The 26,935-nt window shown below is 33.7% G+C and overlaps 3 protein-coding genes and 2 pseudogenes across 4 annotated transcripts; 2 read left to right on the forward strand and 3 right to left on the reverse strand.

The window, feature by feature from the left end:
• On the forward strand, positions 1-19,651 carry LOC116116073. Its single transcript, XM_031402173.1, has 3 exons — positions 1-40; positions 18,638-18,821; positions 19,066-19,651. The coding sequence occupies exons 2-3, from the start codon at positions 18,660-18,662 to the stop codon at positions 19,483-19,485; spliced, it is 582 nt and encodes a 193-aa protein (XP_031258033.1). The 5' UTR covers positions 1-40; positions 18,638-18,659; the 3' UTR covers positions 19,486-19,651.
• Positions 7-1,055, forward strand: LOC116116072. The gene is made up of 2 exons (XM_031402172.1): positions 7-224; positions 470-1,055. Exons 1-2 carry the CDS (start codon positions 63-65, stop codon positions 887-889), a joined length of 582 nt encoding a protein of 193 aa, XP_031258032.1. The 5' UTR covers positions 7-62; the 3' UTR covers positions 890-1,055.
• Positions 1,037-5,991, reverse strand: LOC116116060 (annotated as a pseudogene).
• Positions 12,269-15,290, reverse strand: LOC116116061 (annotated as a pseudogene).
• LOC116116071 (nuclear transport factor 2-like) lies at positions 19,633-25,821 on the reverse strand. Of its 2 annotated transcripts, none has more exons than XM_031402171.1 (9): positions 25,660-25,821; positions 24,486-24,665; positions 23,481-23,784; positions 23,139-23,344; positions 22,859-23,039; positions 22,468-22,589; positions 22,323-22,385; positions 20,333-20,396; positions 19,633-20,217 (listed from the first exon to the last, which is right to left on the reverse strand). In XM_031402171.1, exons 2-9 carry the CDS (start codon positions 24,663-24,665, stop codon positions 19,934-19,936), a joined length of 1,404 nt encoding a protein of 467 aa, XP_031258031.1. In that variant the 5' UTR covers positions 25,660-25,821; the 3' UTR covers positions 19,633-19,933. The 2 variants fall into 2 exon arrangements, with proteins under 2 accessions (XP_031258031.1, XP_031258030.1); XM_031402170.1 differs by having other exon boundaries at positions 23,139-23,374.
• Positions 25,822-26,935: the final 1,114 nt, after the last annotated feature.

Raw genomic sequence — 26,935 nt, forward strand, 5'->3', positions numbered from 1 at the left:
CACACATTCAGAATTTCCACAGAGAGAGAGAGAGAGAGAGATTCAATTGAATTGAAGAGAGTATGGAGGCCACAGCAATTTGTGGGAGCAGAAGCGGAGGACTACCATCGCCATGCATCCATTCTTCTTCTCCAAGAACGCCAAATCCATCTGCCCTTGTCATTAAATCCATGGCCACCCAGAAACCTCTTCCATCTGCCACCAAAACCGTCAGCTCCAGAAAGGTCAGTTTCTTACCCTCTTTTTTTCTACCATCGTGACCTGTAGTACATAATATGAGAGCATTACTCTTGTTTGGGTTGGCCTAGAAGGAAGAATTTTTCTTTTTCACTTATACTATTCTGCTTTTAGTATGTTGTTACTGATGCTCATAATCAACTGTAAGAACAAAAACCTAGCAGAAAGTGGTATCTGCTCATTTGAGAATTTCAGTGCAATTTTCTCATTTGCCTCATGGTGAAAAATGCAGAACACAGTTGTGTTTCCTCTGGGAGAGCCAGGCCCCAGGAACCGGCCACTGGCGACTAGTCCTCCGGTCAAGCTACTAACAAGAGTGGAGCAACTCAAACTACTGTCAAAAGCTGAGAAAGCCGGCCTGTTATCAGCGGCTGAGAAGTTTGGTTTCTCTCTATCAGCCATTGAGAAACTGGGTCTCCTCTCTAAAGCAGAAGAGTTTGGAGTGCTTTCTGCAGCTACGGATCCTGGAACACCAGGGGCTCTGTTCAGCCTCAGCTTGGGGCTACTGCTTTTAGGCCCCTCTTGTGTTTATCTTGTGCCTGAAGATTATCCATGGCAGGTTGCCTTGCAAGTTGTTGTTGCTCTAGTTTCTGTAGCTGGTGGTTCTGCAGCTTTTGCTGCCGCAAATTTGGTATCCAATTTGCAGAAATAGAACTGAATTTGGTCTTAATGAGTTTTATAATTGATATTGTTACGCTTTTTAGTTTTTATCCTCCTGTGTAATTGTCATCTATGGACATTGTTCATTTGTAGGCTGTAGCATCGAGCCAAATAAGAGGCAAATATCAAAACTTCAAACTAAAACATCAACAAAATCAGTATTCATTGAATTTCGCTACTGCTATGAATTTCAGTGTAAATGTGGGCACAAATAAAGGTTGAGAGATGAAAATACAGATGATTTCATGAAAAAAATACATGATTGCACCAAAATACCCTTCCATGTTATGTAAGCTTTTTTATGAAGTTCCTCAAGATAAAATAGAAACCGCAAGAATCCTCTCATAAGCAGGCAGTTGCAACTATAAAAATCAGACAAGAATTTCTAGAATCTTCAAACCCCTCATTTTGTACTGTCAAAAAAGATCTTCTGGACTGTTTCAAGCTGGAACAGAACTGCGATTACCCCCTCCTTGATGGCCACCCCTTCTATTTCCATTCTGATTCACCCGTCCCTCTCCGCTACGTCCACCACTTGAACCCTTTGGTCGCGCTGAAAATTCACCCTGACTTCTAAATTCATTCCTACCCTCACCTTGGTTTCTGAATTCATTCCTGCCATAACCACGACCTCCACCAAAGTTCCCACGACCCTTGAAACTATCATTGCGGAACATAACTCTTCCGGAAGAAAACCTACCTCTTCCACCGCCGCCACCACTAACTGCAAATAACCAGTGATATCATTAAATCTTTCACATAATTATACATATTATTATAGTTAAGTTGGCTTATGAGTAGTCAAAACTAATAAAAAGATGACTACACTGTCAACTAACCTCGAGAGTTTGCTCTCTTTGCCTCAACATCTGCTTGACGATCCCCAATTGGTATAGGAGAAGCCTGTAATTTTTAATTTTTTAAGTACATCGCATCAAATAAGCTCAGAATCAAACAATAGCAGGCAAGATAAAGTAAAGTTGGCTATTGAACCATCAGTACTTCAATCAACAATACATCCAAAAGTTAGATCCCAAAACCTACTTAACCCAATTTCCCCACTCCTATCACCCGAGATAACATTATACTAAAAATCAAGAAAGACACTTTGATATAATGTGTAGCACTTCCTGGTAACTCTTATGAAGCACAAATTTATATGATGCATTTGCCAAAAATTTATGTGGTAGCATGACAAGTACAAAGACATCATTTACTGGTATCTTTAAAACATACAAATGTTCCAAAATTATATTGTATATGAAAAATGGGAAATCATGTAGCAAACACAATCACAGAGCAAAATAAGCCTTCTATGACAATAAAGGAACAAAGATCATAACCAACAGAGCGCATTGACCAAGTGAGTTAAGATTTTATAGTTTAACAGGAGAGACATGCAATGTTTAAAGAATGGATATCCTTTATGCCACAGCTTCATCTCTTGAGCAACATCCTTATGCCTTAGTTAGCCTCAGACAGTAACACCCTATGCACTGCCAATTTAGTCAGGCCTTCTAAGAAGGACCTAACATAAGCAAATAGTCAAAGGCCAAGCGAACAATATATTTATTTCCAATCTGGTTGAATCTGCCGTTGCGATCATAGAAGCCAGCAGATTGAATGCATTCACTAGAGATCACGAATACGATGAAGACAAAGGGTCTTTGTTTCTTATCTTATGAATGCAATCCAAGTAACTGAAAATTTGTCAAAATAAACTAAATTAACTGAATTATCTTTTATCCCAGATTAACCTTACGTCTTAAAGAATTCATTTATTGAAGTTCTGAAACCACTTAACAATACATAAACTTTTAAACTCTCAAATTACAAGGCAACTGAATAGGTGCTATTCATCTAATGTAATTCATTAAGTTCCCAGAATACATTCATTAAAAAAGAATATCTTGACAAGTTATATAGTATTCTGTGCACCTTCAACTGTCAACCGACTAAGTTCATTATTATGAAGTTGTAAAAACCACTTCCGAAAAGATAAAACTAAAATCCAAAACGACAACATAAATTATTGGTATCCGCAATTATCCATTACAACTCAGTACATCCCCATAATATAGCTATAAAGGAAACTGACCTGAACTAGAACAAGCTATATTAAAATTTCCACAACCAAAAACTTATCACCTCCATAAATAACTGCATGCTATAAGTTCTATGCAGCCAAGAAATGTCAAATCTGAGTTTATAAACTTCTTATATATCACCTGGTATGATACAGAACAAAGAAGTAAAGAACTACCAGAAATTGATGGATCCATTACAAAACGACTAGGCCAGCAGTAAGGCGGACATTATTTTGGACACACTAATTTTGAGAAATTCATGTAAAGTGATGAAGGAAGTGCCAAGAAAGTCGTCAAAACAAATCTAGTGAATGTCTTGCTTGACAATATTTTTAAACATCCCTCCTCAGAATTAGAGTAATAGAAACCTACTAATAGCTGATGTCATGCTCTCCTATGTTTCTATTGCCCTCAAAAATGGGGCAAAGACAAAGAAAATCTGTGAAATAAATTTATCCTCAAGAGCACTAAGCCATAATTAGAAATACATTTTTTTTCTTCAAAGTGTAATTAGGAAATGGATTAGCAAAAGGAACTCCCATTGCCCATAAATTGCCAAGAATACTTCACAAGATATAAATTGAGCTCATTTATTTTGTACACTATGATATAGACATACAACTAAAATTAGAACTTTAATTAAAATACTGATTTGAAGCAAATAATATAGAACACAATTTACAGCGGGATAGTGAGCAAAAAGTGTACCTCAAGTGCACTCTGCACCGAACTTGGCATCTCAAATGCAACAAAGCAAAACAATATCCTTGCTGCAGAGCACAAATATAGGACCTTTAAAAACTGCACAAAAAGGTCATGTGTGTGTACAGTAAGATATAATCCAAAACGAACCTTATTACTTCTGACTTGGATGCCATTTTTCTTATATGGCCAAATTTCTTAAACGCCTCCTCAAGCTGTGCAGTTGTTGCACTAAAAGATAATTCCGTACATATATGGAGTAACCTTCAGCTGTAATGAGCAGAATAAATAGATCATCATTTTTTAAGCAAAACATACAAATACATAAACATTAATATGTCTTCAAAATGTAACCCAGACATAGAAAAAGATATCCTACCACATTGAACTCTATCTCACCATAAATTAGCACCTTGTGTCTCAATAGATAGTAAACATATCTTGTTCACAATGATTCACATGCATGTCTCATACCAAGCAAGAATTCTGAAAGTCCAGACAGTACTCTTTCAAGTCAAAGTAACATGTGCATACCTTCCTCTTCACGCTGCTACTTTCAGGAGCATTGTCAATACTGGAGCTGAAGTTTCTGGTGGCAGGAGCGGTTTTGCTGAAACAACTGACTGCTGATCAGTATTTGCTGGTGGTGGCTTCACTTTATTGGTAGGGACATATGCTCGACTAGGTGTTGGATTACCTTTCGCTACTTTCAACTATATGAAACTCAGTCATATATAATTGTCAAGGGTAACAAAAGAAATCCCAAAAGTTGCAAAAGATAAAACTAAAAACATCAAGAGATCAACTCACAATTGAAGCATATGATTTCTTCTGAGGAAGATCCTCCTCAGTCACAGTTGCTGAATCATCAACTGTATGAATCTCACTCTGAACAGAACAACTGGTGGTTCAACAACTTCTTCTTCGATCACTGACCCTTCCTCCTTATCAGATGGATCATAGACTTCAGGACCATTATCAAGATCTTCACCTTCAATGGCAATTGCCCGTTCCACTGGAACATGATCGTGATTATGAGCAGGCTCTGGAAAAAAAAAAAAAAAAAAAAAACACAGTTCTATAATTCTAGTCTGAAGTTAATTTTAGCATGATCTTTCATGAATAGAACTATGCCAACCTGGTGCCTGAGTCACATTGGCTGTTACAGCATTTTTCATTGCTATTATTTGAGTCAGAATTGATTTGCAATGATTCACTCTCCTCAACAAATCTAAAAACATCATTCAAGACAAAGTACCTTTGTCTTGTGGAGCTAGAAAGAAAGTTTGAGTGAATTTCTTTCTCACATTGTCCTTTCCAGTTAACATCCAGTCACTAGAACAATCACCCCTTTCTCATATGACTCCTGTGCATCAGCCGTTTTTATTTCTGCTATGCAATCTTCGTATTCAAGGACAGAATCTTGTCATTGATTGCCTGCTCCAAGTTGAACAATGAAATTTTTGTGATCATTTATGCTAAGCAGAGGTGTAAAATACATAAATTCAATTCAATTTTAATTGAAGGTCATATTTTACCCTAATCAATTTAAACAAACCCCGAAGAATCTGTCATTGATAGCGAGACTGTTGTTTGGATAGGGTAACATTTTTATAATCTGTACCTTCTTCAGATATCACTTATCGGATGACACAACTGTAAAAATTATCGAAATGCTTAAAAATTTTATTTATCAGAAACTAATCATTTCCAGGCTCAAAACTCTCTAAAACCTACAACCTTAATTTATTTTCATCGTCCATTATTTCAAAACTAAGTAGCATTTGTTTATCAGATTTCTTATGCCCTTTGCACATGCAACACAACTGAATGCATTGCTCACACAATGATCAAGGATAATCACTATAATGCATAGGTCCTCATCTAAATAGAACACCACTATTCAACCATGCCAGTTAAATGACCTAATTCGTGTAACAATGATTGGATCCATCTTTAGGTATCAGCTGAAACCTACCAGTATCCAGTAAATACCTCATCTTCCAATTGGATCAGGATTTAGTAAAAAGTTTAAACAGTATGATGCAAAAGATTAAAATTTCAACATGCATTTATATAAATTATGTGCAAGTGTATTCCTACCGATCTTAGTTCCTGATAACTTACTTGCATGGTTGTCACTGTTGTCATAGCACCTTTGGTGTCTGGACGGCTTAGCAAACTAGAATCCTGGTAAAATCTGTGCACCAAACCCGGGGACGGTGAAGAATATGGTAATACTGATCCACAAAGGCATTGCCACAACTTGGGCACTTGGAGCTGCACTGCCTTCTTGCGCTGCCATCTACAAGTTAGGAAAACATTAACATATTAGCAAAACAAATCTATAAACAAAAGATCAAATAAAAAGAACATTTCCAAAATGCACAAGGTGCCCCTTTCTGTCGAAAAGATTTTTTTTTTTTTTTAAAAAAAAAAAGGCTACTATTTATGAATACAAGAAGTTATACTATATATTAAAAGGTACTTATAAAATACAAGAAATACAAATACAAAACAGAGGCAATTCCAGTGCCCCAGAAGACTAAGTAAATTAAGATATAGATTGTTTCATGTTAAGTGCACATCCAAGTTTAATTCAATACGCTATGAAACCGTGGAATCAACTGGAATGGAAGGAGAGATTTCATAGTTGATCCGTGCCTTGGGTTCGATAAACTTCATAAAGTAAATAGAACCAAAAGGTAAATCATTCACAACTTAAGAAATCTCCAATCTAGTACTAGGGGTATCATAAACTAATACCACACCAGCTGAACCGTATAAATTCAGAAACAATTTGAAACAGTTTGCAAGCCCAGAAGCCATCAAAACATGTAAAGGAGACAAAATCCAATGAAGATCTTTTCTATCAACTCAAGCAAAGTGCGAGGTTAACTAATAAAAGCAACAGTCAGAAAAGCAAAGCACCTACAGACACCAGATAGCTATTTGCAAAGAGAGACAAAAACAGCAAAGACAAAGATAAAGTAAAAATGCAACATACCCATAAGAAAAGTCCACTAAAACAAGGAAAAAATTCACATTTAATCGCAATAACAAACCCTAATTCCATTAAAGCACAAAACCCTGAAAAACCCTAAAGTAAACAACACAAAATAAGAAAAAATAAAAACAACCCTGAAAGAAAATCGAATTTTGAAATATGGGTTTGATCCAGATCAGTGAGATAGTACAACAAACAATAAGTACAGATCAAAGGAAACATAAGTAAATGAGGCGAAAAAAGTCGGAAAGAAGAAGAAGTACCGTAGAGTGGGTAGTTTGCGGTAGAGAAGAGAGGGGAGGAGATCTTAAAAGAGTGAGAAAAAGAGAAACTGAGCAAGCGTGAGAACGAAGAAAAGGATGAAGGACAAACAGAGAGAAAAGAGCAGAGATACTGAGAGAGATTAATAAAAGAGAAAGATGAAAGGTTTTTATTTATATATATAAAATATTATTCTCTTGACAAATATTGTGACATGAGATCAAACACAGAAGGTCACTTTTGGCTTTGGTTTTTGGTTTTTTTTTTTTTTTTTTTAATTAAAGTTATTTGAAATTGGTGATGAATTTCAGAATTTGGGTATTGACTTCTCTTGTGTTTTTTTAGGGTTTTATTAACCTAATTTTCAATTTCATTTTTGGCGTGAATACAAAAGGGTCGGTAAGATTAGATTTTATTTTTTTATAATTTATATAAAAATAGAAGTCTGAAATAGACTTTTACATAATTAGGTCCTCTATGAACCATTTCATTGATTTAAAAAATCAATTAAATTTATATATTAAGGGGTAATTACATTGAGCCCCAATTTTTTTTTTTTATGAAATGATAAAAAAAAAAAAAAGATATAAATTTAGGAAAGAGTGACCTCTCATTATTATTTTTTTTTTAATCACAATTTCATCCTTCATAAAAATTACTAATAAAACATATAAAAAGAGTTACGACAGGAACCAAAACATTACTAAAAGTTTTTATAAAGCTAAAAACTTAGACCAGACCTTGGGGACGAAATTGTTATTATTCCTTCGCTAATCAAACCCCAATATTTTTATGAAATGATTAAAAAAAAAAATGTTATAAATTTAGGAAATCAAACTATAACCTCTATTTTGTTAAAATCTCTTAATAAAAATTTATTAATTTTGGATATGATGTTTTTATCTTCCACATAAATTTAACAATTAACACTAGCCCTAAAACTTATTAAATTTTTAATTACCAACCAAAAATTGATCAAATTCTATTTACCAACGGTTATGGATAAAAATACACTGGCAAATGAGCTGTCAGTCTTATCAATCAAGGTTCAACAAGAGCTAATGAACAAAATAACATTAGTTATCAAAACCAGATCGACTATTAAGAGCATTTATATCAATCATATCCATTTTAAGACATGATTAAGGAGGGGTTTCCACGTGTCAAGACAACTTACAAAAACATTTGTTACATTGGACTAAGCTATATTAATGAGCAACAATCTTCTACAAAGGGGGGTTGGGCGTATGAGAGCTGGGCATACATTCGCGCTTCAACCATTATTTTTTTTTTTTTTTATAAACAAAGTATTACTCTATCTGTGTATGTCTTACATGCGATATCAGAAAAATAGTCGAGAACAATAAAATAGCAGTGGACGTAAGATTTGCTTCAAGCATCCGAACCATTATAAAAATATCTTTTGTTAATCTTTTATTTATGTTTCTTCAAATATATATCACCACTGCACTATAATCAACTTTCATAATTATCTCACGTGTGACTTTTTAGCGTTTTACACATACAAAATTGTTGGTGTCAAAATCAAGCATCAACACCAACCAATACCATATTTTGAACAATCATCCATTACTACCTTAAACAACCAAACAACCATTCAAATTCAACAAGCAAAATCCAAAAACATTTCTACCTTTTTTTTTTTCCGTATAATCTTACATAATATTTAATGTTATAAGTTTATGTAAAATGTAAACAAAAGTTTATAGATTTACGATGATGTAGAACAATTCAGTAAAACCTCTCTAGAGTCATTATGGTGGAACTAACTAATTTTATTATTATGAGGAGGTTATAACTTAATAAAGATGTAGTTACAAAAAAATCTTTTTTATAATTCATGTTTTAATAGTATTAGAGTTTCAATTCAGAGTTTCAGTTGCCTACTTTTGAAACGGATAGAAGATCGTGTCTTGGAACCAACAAAGATAAGTGTCATTGATAAAACTGTACAATGTAGTTGTTGCATAGTCAATTGATGTGAAGCCACGGACAATTGCCAATTGTTTTAAGCATTGCAAAATTAGGACTCCGATGTCGATGAATTGCAAGTTACAAATGACGTGGATGAGGAAAATCAAAGAGTCATTGTAGAATTAAGTGATTAGATTCAATAACTTCACTATACTAATTGAATGGATATTAATTGGCATGTTTGGCTTATTATTTCTGCTCATATTCCCAATCCTATTCTCCAACTAATGTTTGACACATTATTTCAGAAATATTACCATATTTTTTTAATTACTTTTAGATCCCATAAGGTTATTAATTTCATTAAATATCCCCTGGAAAAAAGTTTAAAAATTAGCAAAAACACCCCTGCGACCCATACTTGCCATATTCCAGCAACCACCGTTGGTGGTAGCCGGAATCTGTACAACGGCCTACCTGTCGACCAGAAATGGCCGGAAGTTCACCGATCTGGCATTTTCCGGCCAGATCCACTAGATATGGCCGTCGTTTTGCCTTTTCCAGCCGTCGCGACCACAGCAAGCCGTAGATCTAATTGGAAAAGGCCATAATGACGCATTACGACACAGATCCGACTGGTCTGTGTCGTAAAGTGATTTTCCGGCCAAATTCTGGCGGTGGTGGCTGGAATCTGGCACTGCAGGTAGTGGGGGTGTTTTTGTCATTTTATATATTAGGGTGTTTAATTAAATTAGCAAACCTAGGGGCTTTTTCATAAATTTTTAAATTTTACCTTGTAATACTCCCCTATCCAACTACCCAATATTATTCTCAAAATCCTATCCAAAATAATAAACCAAATGCACCCATTGTCTTCTTCAATCATTCAAATAAGCAACAAGTCACGTATACTTTAACTGAATAAGAAATCATTGCTACAATTAGACAAGAAAAAAAAAAGGAAATAATAATGAGGATGATAGTACAGAAATATAAAAATTCTCATGCCAAGAAGCTCTAAACATGCTTGAGAAGCTACAAATGTTTTGGCTTCAACAAAAAAATGTCAATGACAGCGAGTAATGTACCTGCAAGTTAAAAGATGTAATAACAACTCTAAGAAATAAATCATTATCCCAAACAACTTTAGATAAATATTTTTATTTCATCTTAAACATTTAATGTAACATAACATATTCTTTTTTAAATATACAAATAATTATTATTATGTAGAGACAATTTTCCTTAAGACGGAAATTAAAAACATTATAACTTATTACAATGTGGAGTTTATTCTTGTTTATAACTATCCCAAATTGGGAATATAATTTTTTATGATTACGTAGAGTTTATTTCTATATAGTATATCACTATAAAGAGACTTTACTGTATATAAGTTACCATGCTCTTGGACCTACGTCAGAGTTTCCAAACTATGGACAAATATGCAAACATATGTTTCGTGCTTTTTGAGTAATATCAACAAGATCACGATATCATGGTGAGAATAGTTAGGGGTCCGTTTGGTTTTTTATTTTGGATATGATTTTGGGAATATTATTGGGCAGTTGAACATGGTGAGTATTATGAGGTAAAATTTAAAATTTAACAAAAAAACCCTATAGGTTAACTAAACACCCCAATATATAAATTTTTTGTAAAATAACAAAAACACCCCCACCCACCCACCCATAGTTGCCAGATATGGTGGTTGCCGAAATCGGTCACAACGGTGTAGAAACGACAGCAACTAGCCTATAATTCGTCGATCTGGCCTTTTCCAGTCAGATCCACAGTGGAAAAGGCCAGATCTTGGTCATCATTGATGGCCAAATTTGGCCTTTTGCGGTTGTCGACAGCCAGATCTGGCCGGAAAAGACCATATCGATGCATGACCGGCCAGATCCGATCGGTCTGTGTCGTAAAGCCATTTTCTAGACAGATTCCAGTGGTGGTGTTTTTGTTAATTTTTAAACTTTTTTTCTAGGGGTGTTTGATTAAATTAATAAACTTAAGGGGTCTAAAAATAATTTAAAAATATAAAGTATTTTCTAAATAATTAAACAAACAGATATTTTAGGAATAGGATAGGAAATAAGGTATGAAATAATAAAAAAAGGGTACCTATGATTTTCTACAAAAGATAACATTTGTTTGATGAAAAATAAATATAAATACCAATAATTTAAATGATTGAGACTGAAAATAACTACTTTCGCACAAAAAGCCAAATTTCATCTTGTGCCAACCGTTTTGTGTTTTGACTTTTAAATTGAAAAAGAAGGGAGGAAGAAGAAAGATAAGATGGGAAAAAGACAGAAGAATAAACATGGACCGTCAAAGATAATAAAATTTTGTTCAAAGAATGAAATACTCTTTTAACTTAACAAAACTATAACACAATCTTGTGTTTTATATCCTTAATTTATGTGATTTATGCTATTTTTTAATCAATTTTTAAAATAATTGATCCTAAATAAGAATACCCTTTTTTACCATTATATATTCATGGGCTGAAAATGGGCTAAAACCATTAGGTGGTCTCCGCAATTTGAACTCAAGACCAAACATACAATGTTCCAAAATATTTGTATATGAAAAAAATGGGAAATCATGTAAGCAAACACAAACAGAGCAAAATAAGCCTTCTATGACAATAAAGGAAACAAAAGATCATAAACCAACAGAGCGCATTGACCAAGTGAGTTAAGATTTTATAGTTTAACAGGAGAGACATGCAATGTTAAAGAATGGATATCCTTTTATGCCACAGCTTCATCTCTTGAGCACATCTATCCTTAGTTAAGCCTAGACAGTAACAACCCTTGCACTGCCAATTAGTCAGGCCTTCTAAGAAGGACCTAACATAAGCAATAGTCAAAGGCCAAAGGAACAATATATTTATTTCCAATCTGGTTGAATCTGCAGTTGCATCATAGAAGCCAGCAGATTGAATGCATTCACTAGAGATCAGAATACGATGAAGACAAAGGGTCTTTGTTTCTTATTTATGATAAAATGCAATCCAAGTAACTGAAAATTTGTCAAAATAAACTAAATTACTGAATTATCTTTTATCCCAGATTAACCTTACGTCTTAAAGAATTCATTTATTGAAGTTCTGAAACCACTTAACAATACATAAACTTTTAAACCTCAAAATTAAAGGCAACTGAATAGGTGCTATTCATCTAATGTAATTCATTAAGTTCCCAGAATAAATTATAAAAAAGAATATCTTGACAAGTTATATAGTATTCTGTGCACCTTCAACTGTCAACCGATAAGTTCATATTATGAAGTTGTAAAAACACTTCCGAAAAGATAAAATACTAAAACCAAAAACCAACAAAATTAATTGGTATCCGCAAAATATCCATTACAACTCAGTACATCCCCATAATATAGCTATAAAAGGAAACTGAGCCTGAACTAGAACAAGCTATATTAAAATTTCCACAACCAAAAACTTATCACCTCCATAAAATAACGCATGCTATAAGTTCTATGCAGCCAAGAAAGTGTCAAATCTGAGTTTATAAACTTCTTATATATCACCTGGTATGATACAGAACAAAGAAGTAAAGAACATACCAAGAAATTGATGGATCCATTACAAAACGACTAGGCCAGCAGTAAGGCGGACATATTTTGGACACACTAATTTGAGAAATTCATGTAAAGTGATGAAGGAAGTGCCAGAGAAGTCGTCAAAACAAATCTAGTGAATGTCTTGCTTGACAATATTTTTAAACATGCTCCTCAGAATAGAGTAATAGAAAACTATAATAGCTGATGTCATGCTCTCTATGTTTCTATTGCCCTCAAAAATGGGGCAAAGACAAAGAAATCTGTGAAATAATTTATCCTCAGAGAGCACTAAGCCATAATTAGAAAATACATTTCTTTTTCTTCAAAGTGTAATAGGAAATGGATTAGCAAAAAGGAACTCCCATTCCATAAATTGCCAAGAATATCTTCACAAGATATAAATTGAGCTATTTATTTGTACACTATGATATAGACATACAACTAAAATTAGAACTTTAATTAAAATACTATTTGAAGCAAATAATATAGAACACAATTTACAGCAGGGATAGGAGGCAAAAAGTGTACCTCAAGTGCACTCTGCAGAACTTGGCATCTCAAATGCAACAAAGCCAAAACAATATCCTGCAGAGCACAAATATAGGACCTTTAAAAACTGCAAAAAAGGTCATGTGTGGTACAGTAAGATATAATCCAAAACAACCTTATTACTTCTGACTGGATGCCATTTCTTAATAGGCCCAAATTCTTAAAGCCTCCTCAAGCTGTGCAGGTGTTGCACTAAAAGATAAATTCCGTACATATATGGAGTAACCTTCAGCTGTAATGAGCAGAATATAAATAATCATATATTTTTAAGCAAAACATACAAATACATAATCATTAATATGTCTTCAAAATGTAACCCAGACATAGAAAAAATATCCTACCACATTGAACTCTATCTCACCATAAATTAGCACCTTTGTGTCTCAATAGATAGTAAACATATCTTGTTCACAATGAGTTCACATGCATGTCTCATACCAAGCAAGAATTCTGAAAGTCCAGACAGTACTCTTCAAGTCAAAGTAACAGTGGCATACCTCCTCATTCACGCTGCTACTTTCAGGAGCATTGTCAATACTGGGAGCTGAAGTTTCTGGTGCAGGAGCAGGTTTTGCTGAAACAACTGACTGTGATCAGTATTTGCTGGTGGTGGCTTCACTTATTGGTAGGGACATATGCTCGACTAGGTGTGGATTACCTTTCGCTACTTTCAACTATATGAAACTCAGTCAGTATATAATTGTCAAAGGGTAACAAAGAAATCCCAAAAGTTGCAAAAGATAAAACTAAAAACATCAAGAGATCAACTCACAATTGAAGCATATGATTTCTTCTGAGGAAGATCCTCCTCAGTCACAGTTGCTGAATCATCAACTGTATGAATCTCACTCTGAACAGAAACAACTGGTGGTTCAACAATTCTTCTTCGATCACTGACCCTTCCTCCTTATCAGATGGATCATAGACTTCAGGACCATTATCAAGATCTTCACCTTCAATGGCAATTGCCCGGTCCACTGGAACATGATCGTGATTATGAGCAGGCTCTGGAAAAAAAAAAAAAAAAAAAAAAAAACAGTTCTATAATTCTAGTCTGAAGTTAATTTTAGCATGATCTTTCATGAGAATAGAACTATGCCAACCTGGTGCCTGAGTCACATTGGCTGTTAAGCATTTTCATTAATGTATTATTGAGTCAGAATTGATTTGCAATGATTCACTCTCCTCAACAAATCTAAAAACATCATTCAAGACAAAGTAGCCTTTGTCTTGTGGAGCTAGAAAGAAAGTTTGAGTGAATTTCTTTCTCACATTGTCCTTTCCAGTTAAACATCCAGTCACTAGAACAATCACCCCTTTCTCATATGACTCCTGTGCATCAGCCGTTTTTATTTCTGCTATGCAATCTTCGTAATTCAAGGACAGAATCTTGTCATTGATTGCCTGCTCCAAGTTGAACAATGAAATTTTGTGATCAATTATGCTAAAGCAGAGGTGTAAAAATACAAATTCAATTCAATTTTAATTGAAGGTCATATTTTACCCTAATCAATTTAAACAAACCCCGAAGAATCTGTCATTGATAGCGAGACTGTTGTTTGGATAGGGAACATTGTATAATCTGTACCTTCTTCAAGATATCACTTATCGGATGAACACAACTGTAAAATTATCGAAATGCTTTAAAAATTTTATTATCAGAAACTAATCATTTCCAGGCTCAAAAATCTCTAAAACCTACAACCTTAATTTTTCATCGTCCATTATTTCAAAACTAAGTAGCATTGTTATCAGATTTCTTATGCCTTTGCACATGCAACACAACTGAAATGCATTGCTCACACAATGATCAGAGGATTAATCACTATAATGCATAGGTCCTCATCTAAATAGAACACCACTATTCAACCATGCCAGTTAAATGACCTAATTCAGTGTAACAATGATTGGATCCCTTTAGGTATCAGCTGAAACCTACCAGATCCGTAAATACTCATCTTCAATTGGACAGGATTAGTAAAAAGTTTAAACAGTATGATGCAAAAGATTAAAATTTCAACATGCATTATATAAATTATGTGCAAGTGTATTCCTACCGATCTTAGTTCCTGATAACTTACTTGCATGGTTGTCACTGTTGTCATAGCACCTTTGGTGTCTGGACGGCTTAGCAAACTAGAATCCTGGTAAAATCTGTGCACCAAACCCGGGGACTGGTGAAGAATATGGTAATACATGATCCACAAGGCATTGCCAACAACTTGGGCACTTGGAGCTGCACTGCCTTCTTGCGCTGCCATCTACAGTTAGGAAAACATTAACATATTAGCAAAACAAAATCTATAAACAAAAATCAAATAAAAAGAACATTTCCAAAATGCACAAGGTGCCCCTTTCTGTGAAAAGATTTTTTTTTTTTTTTTAAAAAAAAAAAAGGCTACTATTTATGAATACAAGTAGTTATACTATATATTAAAGGTACTTATAAAATAAACAAGAAATACAAATACAAAACAGAGGCAATTCCAGTGCCCAGAAGACTAAGTAAATTAAGATATAGATGTTTCAGTGTATAAGTGCACACCAAGTTTAATTTCAATACGCTATGAAACCGTGGAATCAAACTGGAATGGAAGGAGAGTTCATAGTTGATCCGTGCCTTGGGTTCAGATAAACTTCATAAAGTAAATAGAACCAAAAGGTAAATCATCACAACTTAAGAAATCTCCAATCTAGTACAGGGGTATATAAACTAGTACCACAACAGCTGAACCGTAAATTCAGAAACAATTTGAAACAGTTTGCAAGCCCAGAAGCCATCAAAAAATGTAAAGGAGACAAAATCCAAGAATGAAGATCTTTTCTATCAACTCAAGCAAAGTGCGAGGTTAACTAATAAAAGCAACAGTCAGAAAGAGCAAAGCACACATACAGACACCAGATAGCTATTTGCAAAGAGAGACAAAAACAGCAAAAGACAAAGATAAAGTAAAAAATGCAACTACCCATAAGAAAAAGTCCACTAAAACAAGGAAAAAATTCACATTTAATCGCAATAACAAACCCTAATTCCATTAAGCACAAAAACCCTGAAAAACCCTAAAGTAAACAACACAAAAATAAGAAAAAATAAATAAAAACAACCCTGAAAGAAAAATCGAATTTTGAAATATGGGTTTGATCCAGATCAGTGAGATAGTACAACAACAATAAGTACAGATCAAAGGAAAACATAAGTAAATGAGGCGAAAAAAGTCGGAAAGAAGGAAGAAGTACCTGGTAAGTGGGTAGTTTGCGGTGAGAGAAGAAGAGGGAGGAGGAGATCTTAAAAGAGTGAGAAAAAGAGAAATGAGCAAGCGTGAGAACGAAGAAAAGGATGGAAGGACAAACAGAGAGAAAAGAGCAGAGATACTGAAGAGAGATTTAAGAGAAAGAGAAAGATGAAAGGTTTTTATTTATATATATATAAATATTATTCTCTTGACAAATATTGTGACATGAGATCAAACACAGAAAGGTCACTTTGGCTTTTGGTTTTTGGTTTTTTTTTTTTTTTTAATAAAGTTATTTGAAATTGGTGATGAATTCAGAATTTGGTATTGACTTCTCTTGGGTTTTTTAGGGTTTTATTAAACTAATTTTCAATTTCATTTTTGGCGTGAATACAAAAGGGTCGGTAAGTTAGATTTATTTTTTATAATTATATAAAAATAGAAGTTGAATAGACTTTTACATAATTAGGTCCTCTATGAACCATTTCATTGATTTAAAAAATCAATTAAATTTATAATAAGGGGTAATTACATTGAGCCCCAATTTTTTTTTTTGAAATGAATAAAAAAAAAAAAAAGATATAAATTTAGGAAAGAGTGACCTCTATATTATTATTTTTTTAATCACAATTTCATCCTTCATAAAAATTACATATAAAACATATAAAAAGAGTTACGACAGGAACCCAAAACATTACTAAAAGTTTTTTAAAGCTAAAAACTTAGACCAGACCTTGGGGACGAAATTGTTATTATTCCTTCGCTAATCAAACCCCAATATTTTTATGAAATGATTAAAAAAAAAAATGTTATAATTTAGGAAATCAAACTATAACCTCTATTTTGTTAAAATCTCTTAATAAAAATTTATAATTTTGGATATGATGTTTTTATCTTCCACATAAATTTAACAATTAACACTAGCCCAAACTTATTAAATTTTTAATTACCAACCAAAAATTGATCAAATTCTATTTACCAACGGTTATGGATAAAAATACACTGGCAAATGAGCTGTCAGTCTTATCAATCAAGGTCAACAAGAGCTAATGAACAAAAATAACATTAGTTATCAAAACCAGATCGACTATTAAGAGCATTTATATCAATCTATCCATTTAAGACATGATTAAGGAGGGGTTTCCAGTGTCAAGACAACTTACAAAAACATTTGTTACATTGGACTAAGCTATATTAATGAGCAACAATCTTCTACAAAGGGGGGTTGGGCGTATGAGAGCTGGGCATACATTCGCGCTTCAACCATTTTTTTTTTTTTTTTATAAAAAAGTATTACTCTCTGTGTATGTCTACATGCGATATCAGAAAAATAGGCGAGAACAATAAAATAGCAGTGGACGTAAGATTGCTTCAAGCATCGAACCATATAAAAATATCTTTTTGTAATCTTTTATTTATGTTTCTTCAAATAATATATCACCACTGCACTATAATCAACATTTCATAATTATCTCACGTGTGACTTTTAGCGTTTTACACATACAAAATTGTTGGTGTCAAATCAAGCATCAACACCACCAATACCCTATTTTGAACAATCATCCATTATACCTTAAACAACCAAACAACCATTCAAATTCAACAAGCAAAATCCAAAAACATTTCTACCTTTTTTTTTTTCCGTATAATCTTACAATATTTAATGTTATAGTTTATGTAAAATGTAAACAAAGTTTATAGATTTACGATGATGTAGAACAATTCAGTAAAACCTCTCTAGAGTCATTATGGTGGAACTAACTAAATTTATATATGAGGAGGTTATAAATTAATAAAGTGAGTTACAAAAAAATCTTTTTTAATTCATGTTTTAATAGTATTAGAGTTTCAATTCAGAGTTTCAGTTGCCTACTTTTGAAACGGTAGAAGATCGTGTCTTGGAAACAACAAAGATAAGTGTCATTGATAAAACTGTACAATGTAGTTGTTGCTAGTCAATTGACTAAAAGGGCAAATAATAAAATTCCTCCAAAAGTTTTGAAATAAACATTAAATTTTAGGTGTTAAAAAAATAAATAAAAATATTCATAAATATAAAATTAACTCATAATAATAAAATTTTTAATGGGTCAATAACAGTGACAGATTTTTTTTTTTTTTTTTTTGAAAAACATTAGGATAATGTTTGTTATTAGATAAAGTCCAGGGGTAGTTTTATTTTTATTTGTTATTTTCTTAAATATAGTAATTTGTTTGCATAAATTGGTAGATTTTTCTTAAATAAGATGGATTCTCATTAACCAATCAAAATAAACATGCAAAAAAGGTACCACACGTATTCTGACACGTGGATGTCCCAGTCATTTATCATCCACTTCTGTGCTGTCCACCACTCATTCAGAATTTCCAGAGAGATTCAATTGAATTGAAGAGAGTATGGAGGCCACAGCAATTTGTGGGAGCAGAAGCGGAGGACTACCATCGCCATGCATCCATTCTTCTTCTCCAAGAACGCCAAATTCATCTGCCCTTGTCATTAAATCCATGGCCACCCAGAAACCTCTTCCATCTGCCACCAAAACCGTCAGCTCCAGAAAGGTCAGTTTCTTACCCTCTTTTTTCTGCCATCGTGACCTGTAGTAGATAATATGAGAGCATTACTCTTGTTTGGGTTGGCCTAGAAGGAAGAATTTTTCTTTTTTACTTATACTATTCTGCTTTTAGTATGTTGTTACTGGTGCTCATAATCAACTGTAAGAACAAAAACCTAGCAGAAAGTGGTATCTGCTCATTTGAGAATTTCAGTGCAATTTTCTCATTTGCCTCATGGTGAAAAATGCAGAACACAGTTGTGTTTCCTCTGGGAGAGCCAGGCCCCAGGAACCGGCCACTGGCGACTAGTCCTCCGGTCAAGCTACTAACAAGAGTGGAGCAACTCAAACTACTGTCAAAAGCTGAGAAAGCCGGCCTGTTATCAGCGGCTGAGAAGTTTGGTTTCTCTCTATCAGCCATTGAGAAACTGGGTCTCCTCTCTAAAGCAGAAGAGTTTGGAGTGCTTTCTGCAGCTACGGATCCTGGAACACCAGGGGCTCTGTTCAGCCTCAGCTTGGGGCTACTGCTTTTAGGCCCCTCTTGTGTTTATCTTGTGCCTGAAGATTATCCATGGCAGGTTGCCTTGCAAGTTGTTGTTGCTCTAGTTTCTGTAGCTGGTGGTTCTGCAGCTTTTGCTGCCGCAAATTTGGTATCCAATTTGCAGAAATAGAACTGAATTTGGTCTTAATGAGTTTTATAATTGATATTGTTACACTTTTTAGTTTTTATCCTCCTGTGTAATTGTCATCTATGGACATTGTTCATTTGTAGGCTGTAGCATCGAGCCAAATAAGAGGCAAATATCAAAACTTCAAACTAAAACATCAACAAAATCAGTATTCATTGAATTTCGCTACTGCTATGAATTTCAGTGTAAATGTGGGCACAAATAAAGGTTGAGAGATGAAAATACAGATGATTTCATGAAAAAAATACATGATTGCACCAAAATACCCTTCCATGTTATGTAAGCTTTTTTATGAAGTTCCTCAAGATAAAATAGAAACCGCAAGAATCCTCTCATAAGCAGGCAGTTGCAACTATAAAAATCAGACAAGAATTTCTAGAATCTTCAAACCCCTCATTTTGTACTGTCAAAAAAGATCTTCTGGACTGTTTCAAGCTGGAACAGAACTGCGATTACCCCCTCCTTGATGGCCACCCCTTCTATTTCCATTCTGATTCACCCGTCCCTCTCCGCTACGTCCACCACTTGAACCCTTTGGTCGCACTGAAAATTCACCCTGACTTCTAAATTCATTCCTACCCTCACCTTGGTTTCTGAATTCATTCCTGCCATAACCACGACCTCCACCAAAGTTCCCACGACCCTTGAAACTATCATTGCGGAACATAACTCTTCCGGAAGAAAACCTACCTCTTCCACCGCCACCACCACTAACTGCAAATAACCAGTGATATCATTAAATCTTTCACATAATTATACATATTATTATAGTTAAGTTGGCTTATGAGTAATCAAAACTAATAAAAAGATGATTACACTGTCAACTAACCTCGAGAGTTTGCTCTCTTTGCCTCAACATCTGCTTGACGATCCCCAATTGGTATAGGAGAAGCCTGTAATTTTTAATTTTTTAAGTACATCGCATCAAATAAGCTCAGAATCAAACAATAGCAGGCAAGATAAAGTAAAGTTGGCTATTGAACCATCAGTACTTCAATCAACAATACATCCAAAAGTTAGATCCCAAAACCTACTTAACCCAATTTCCCCACTCCTATCACCCGAGATAACATTATACTAAAAATCAAGAAAGACACTTTGATATAATGTGTAGCACTTCCTGGTAACTCTTATGAAGCACAAATTTATATGATGCATTTGCCAAAAATTTATGTGGTAGCATGACAAGTACAAAGACGATCATTTACTGGTATCTTTAAACATACAAATGTTCCAAAATTATATTGTATATGAAAAAATGGGGAAATCATGTAAGCAAACACAATCACAGAGCAAAATAAGCCTTCTATGACAATAAAGGAAACAAAGATCATAAACCAACAGAGCGCATTGACCAAGTGAGTTAAGATTTTATAGTTTAACAGGAGAGACATGCAATGTTTAAAGAATGGATATCCTTTTATGCCACCAGCTTCATCTCTTGAGCAACATCCTTAGTTAAGCCTTAGACAGTAACACCCCTTTGCACTGCCAATTTAGTCAGGCCTTCTAAGAAGGACCTAACATAAGCAAATAGTCAAAGGCCAAAAAGTAAACAATATATTTATTTCCAATCTGGTTGAATCTGCAGTTGCAATCATAGAAGCCAGCAGATTGAATGCATTCACTAGAGATCATGAATACGATGAAGACAAAGGGTCTTTGTTTCTTATCTTATGATAAAATGCAATCCAAGTAACTGAAAATTTGTCAAAATAAACTAAATTAACTGAATTATCTTTTCGCCCAGATTAACCTTACGTCTTAAAGAATTCATTTATTGAAGTTCTGAAACCACTTAACAATACATAAACTTTTAAACCCTCAAAATTATAAGGCAACTGAATAGGTGCTATTCATCTAATGTAATTCATTAAGTTCCTAGAATATATTTATTAAAAAAGAAATATCTTGAAAGTTATATAGTATTCTGTGCACCTTCAACTGTCAACCGACTAAGTTCATTATTATGAAGTTGTAAAAAACCACTTCTGAAAAGATAAAATACTAAAACCCAAAAACTACAACACAAATTAATTGGTATCCGCAATTTATCCATTACAACTCAGTACATCCCCATAATATAGCTATGAAAGGAAACTGAGCCTGAACTAGAACAAGCTATATTAAAATTTCCACAACCAAAAACTTATCACCTCCATAAAATAACTGCATGCTATAAGTTCTATGCAGCCAAGAAAGTGTCAAATCTGAGTTTATAAACTTCTTATATAATCACCTGGTATGATACAGAACAAAGAAGTAAAGAACATACCAAGAAATTGATGGATCCATTACAAAACGACTAGGGCCAGCAGTAAGGCGGACATTATTTTGGACACACTAATTTTGAGAAATTCATGTAAAGCGATGAAGGAAGTGCCAGAGGAAGTCGTCAAAACAAATCTAGTGAATGTCTTGCTTGACAATATTTTTAAACATGTCTCCTCAGAATTAGAGTAATAGAAAACCTACTAATAGCTGATGTCATGCTCTCCTATGTTTCTATTGCCCTCAAAAATGGGGCAAAGACAAAGAAAATCTGTGAAATAAATTTATCCTCAGAGAGCACTAAGCCATAATTAGAAAATACATTTCTTTTTCTTCAAAGTGTAATTAGGAAATGGATTAGCAAAAAGGAACTCCCATTTCCCATAAATTGCCAAGAATATCTTCACAAGATATAAAATTGAGCTTATTTATTTAGTACACTATGATATAGACATACAACTAAAATTAGAACTTTAATTAAAATACTAATTTGAAGCAAATAATATAGAACACAATTTACAGCAGGGATAGTGAGGCAAAAAGTGTACCTCAAGTGCACTCTGCACCGAACTTGGCATCTCAAATGCAACAAAGCCAAAACAATATCCTTGCTGCAGAACACAAATATAGGACCTTTAAAAACTGCACAAAAAAGGTCATGTGTGGTACAGTAAGATATAATCCAAAACAAACCTTATTACTTCTGACTTGGATGCCATTTTTCTTAATAGGCCCAAATTTCTTAAATGCCTCCTCAAGCTGTGCAGGTGTTGCACTAAAAGATAAATTCCGTACATATATGGAGTAACCTTCAGCTGTAATGAGCAGAATATAAATAGATCATATATTTTTAAGCAAAACATACAAATACATAAATCATTAATATGTCTTCAAAATGTAACCCAGACATAGAAAAAAATATCCTACCACATTGAACTCTATCTCACCATAAATTAGCACCTTTGTGTCTCAATAGATAGTAAACATATCTTGTTCACAATGAGTTCACATGCATGTCTCATACCAAGCAAGAATTCTGAAAGTCCAGACAGTACTCTTTCAAGTCAAAGTAACATGTGCATACCTTCCTCATTCACGCTGCTACTTTCAGGAGCATTGTCAATACTGGTAGCTGAAGTTTCTGGTGCAGGAGCAGGTTTTGCTGAAACAACTGACTGCTGATCAGTATTTGCTGGTGGTGGCTTCACTTTATTGGTAGGGACATATGCTCGACTAGGTGTTGGATTACCTTTCGCTACTTTCAACTATATGAAACTCAGTCAGTATATAATTGTCAAAGGGTAACAACAGAAATCCCAAACGTTGCAAAAGATAAAACTAAAAACATCAAGAGATCAACTCACAATTGAAGCATATGATTTCTTCTGAGGAAGATCCTCCTCAGTCACAGTTGCTGAATCATCAACTGTATGAATCTCACTCTGAACAGAAACAACTGGTGGTTCAACAACTTCTTCTTCGATCACTGACCCTTCGTCCTTATCAGATGGATCATAGACTTCAGGACCATTATCAAGATCTTCACCTTCAATGGCGATTGCCCGGTCCACTGGAACATGATCGTGATCATGAGCAGGCTCTGGAAAAAAAGAAAAAAAGAAAAAAAAAAAAAAAAGAACAGTTCTATAATTCGAGTCTGAAGTTAATTTTAGCATGATCTTTCATGAGAATAGAACTATGCCAACCTGGTGCCTGAGTCACATTGGCTGTTAAAGCATTTTCATTAATGCTATTATTTGAGTCAGAATTGATTTGCAATGATTCACTCTCCTCAACAAATCTAAAAACATCATTCAAGACAAAGTAGCCTTTGTCTTGTGGAGCTAGAAAGAAAGTTTGAGTGAATTTCTTTCTCACATTGTCCTTTCCAGTTAAACATCCAGTCACTAGAACAATCACCCCTTTCTCATATGACTCCTGTGCATCAGCCGTTTTTATTTCTGCTATGCAATCTTCGTAATTCAAGGACAGAATCTTGTCATTGATTGCCTGCTCCAAGTTGAACAATGAAATTTTGTGATCAATTTATGCTAAAGCAGAGGTGTAAAATACATAAATTCAATTCAATTTTAACAAATTTTAATTGAAGGTCATATTTTACACTAATCAATTTAAACGAACCCCGAAGAATCTGTCATTGATAGCGAGACTGTTGTTTGGATAGGGTAACATTTATTTATAATCTGTACCTTCTTCAAGATATCACTTATCGGATGACACAATTTTTAAAATTTTTTTAATTTTTTTATAAATTTTATTTATCAGAAACTAATCATTTCCAGGCTCAAAAATCTCTAAAACCTACAACCTTAATTATTTTCATCGTCCATTCTTTCCAAACTAAGTAGCATCAGATTTCTTATGCCCTTTGCACATGCAACACAACTGAAATGCATAGCTCACACAATGATCAATGGATTAATCACTATAATGCATAGGTCCTCATCTAAATAGAACACCACTATTCAACCATGCCAGTTAAATGACCTAATTTAGTGTAACAATGATTGGATCCATCTTTAGGTATCAGCTGAAACCTACCAGTATCCAGTAAATACCTCATCTTCCAATTGGATCAGGATTTAGTAAAAAGTTTAAACAGTATGATGCAAAAGATTAAAATTTCAACATGCATTTATATAAATTATGTGCAAGTGTATTCCTACCGATCTTAGTTCCTGATAACTTACTTGCATGGTTGTCACTGTTGTCATAGCACCTTTGGTGTCTGGACGGCTTAGCAAACTAGAATCCTGGTAAAATCTGTGCACCAAACCCGGGGACTGGTGAAGAATATGGTAATACTGATCCACAAAGGCATTGCCAACAACTTGGGCACTTGGAGCTGCACTGCCTTCTTGCGCTGCCATCTACAAGTTAGGAAAACATTAACATATTAGCAAAACATATCTATAAACAAAAGATTAAATAAAAAGAACATTTCCAAAATGCACCAGGTGCCCCTTTCTGTTGAAAAGATTTTTTTTTTTTTTTTAAATAAAAAAAAGGCTACTATTTATGAATACAAGTAGTTATACTATATATTAAAAGGTACTTATAAAATAAACAAGAAATACAAATACAAAACAGAGGCAATTCCAGTGCCCCAGAAGACTAAGTAAATTAAGATATAGATTGTTTCAGTGTATAAGTGCACATCCAAGTTTAATATGAATACGCTATGAAACCGTGGAATCAAACTGGAATGGAAGGAGAGATTTCATAGTTGATCCGTGCCTTGGGTTCAGATAAACTTCATAAAGTAAATAGAACCAAAAGGTAAATCAGTCACAACTTAAGAAATCTCCAATCTAGTAATAGGGGTATCATAAACTAAGTACCACAACAGCTGAACCGTATAAATTCAGAAACAATTTGAATCAGTTTGCAAGCCCAGAAGCCATCAAAACATGTAAAGGAGACAAAATCCAAGAATGAAGATCTTTTTCTATCAACTCAAGCAAAGTGCGAGGTTAACTAATAAAAGCAACAGTCAGAAAGAGCAAAGCACACATACAGACACCAGATAGCTATTTGCAAAGAGAGACAAAAACAGCAAAAGACAAAGATAAAGTAAAAAATGCAACATACCCATAAGAAAAAGTCCACTAAAACAAGGAAAAAATTCACATTTAATCGCAATAACAAACCCTAATTCCATTAAAGCACAAAAACCCTGAAAAACCCTAAAGTAAACAACACAAAAATAAGAAAAAATAAATAAAAACAACCCTGAAAGAAAAATCGAATTTTGAAATATGGGTTTGATCCAGATCAGTGAGATAGTACAACAAACAATAAGTACAGATCAAAGGAAAACATAAGTAAATGAGGCGAAAAAAGTCGGAAAGAAGGAAGAAGTACCTGGTAAGTGGGTAGTTTGCGGTAGAGAAGAAGAGGGAGGAGGAGATCTTAAAAGAGTGAGAAAAAGAGAAACTGAGCAAGCGTGAGAACGAAGAAAAGGATGGAAGGACAAACAGAGAGAAAAGAGCAGAGATACTGAAGAGAGATTTAAGAGAAAGAGAAAAGATGAAAGGTTTTTATTTATATATATATAAATATTATTCTCTTGACAAATATTGTGACATGAGATCAAACACAGAAAGGTCACTTTGGCTTTTGGTTTTTGGTTTTTTTTTTTTTTTAATTAAAGTTATTTGAAATTGGTGATGAATTTCAGAATTTGGGTATTGACTTCTCTTGTGTTTTTTTAGGGTTTTATTAACCTAATTTTCAATTTCATTTTTGGCGTGAATACAAAAGGGTCGGTAAGATTAGATTTTATTTTTTTATAATTTATATAAAAATAGAAGTCTGAAATAGACTTTTACATAATTAGGTCCTCTATGAACCATTTCAGTGATTTAAAAAATCAATTAAATTTATATATTAAGGGGTAATTACATTGAGCCCCAATTTTTTTTTTTTATGAAATGATAAAAAAAAAAAAAAGATATAAATTTAGGAAAGAGTGACCTCTCATTATTATTGTTTTTTTAATCACAATTTCATCCTTCATGAAAATTACTAATAAAACATATATAGTGGGCCTATGGGAGACCCTTCAATCATTTTTTTTTTTATAAACAAAGCATTACTCCATCTTTGTATGTCTTACAGGTGATATCAGAAATATAGTAAGAGAACAATAAAATAGCAATGAACGTAAGATTTGTTTCAAGCATCCGAACCATTATAAAAATATCTCTTGTCAATATTTCATTTATGTTTCTTCAAACATATATCACCACTGCACTATAAGCAACTCTCATAATCATTTCACGTGTGACTTTTTAGTGTTTTACACATATGAAGTTGTTGGTATCAAAATCAAGCATCAACACCAACCAATATCATATTTTGAACAATCATCCATTACTACCTTAAACAACCAAACAACCATTCAAATTCAACAAGCAAAATCCAAAAACATTTCTACTTTTTTTTTTTTCCGTATAATCTTACATAATATTTAATGTTATAAGTTTATGTAAAATGTAAGCAAAAGTTTATAGATTTACAATGATGTAGAACAATACAGTAAAACCTCTCTATAGTCATAATGGTGGAACTAACTAATTTTATTACTATGAGGAGGTTATAACTTAATAGAGATTTAGTTACAAAAATTTATTATTTC

This window comes from Pistacia vera, unplaced genomic scaffold, assembly GCF_008641045.1.
Source record: "Pistacia vera cultivar Batoury unplaced genomic scaffold, PisVer_v2 Contig760, whole genome shotgun sequence".
Taxonomy (NCBI): Eukaryota; Viridiplantae; Streptophyta; class Magnoliopsida; order Sapindales; family Anacardiaceae; genus Pistacia; species Pistacia vera.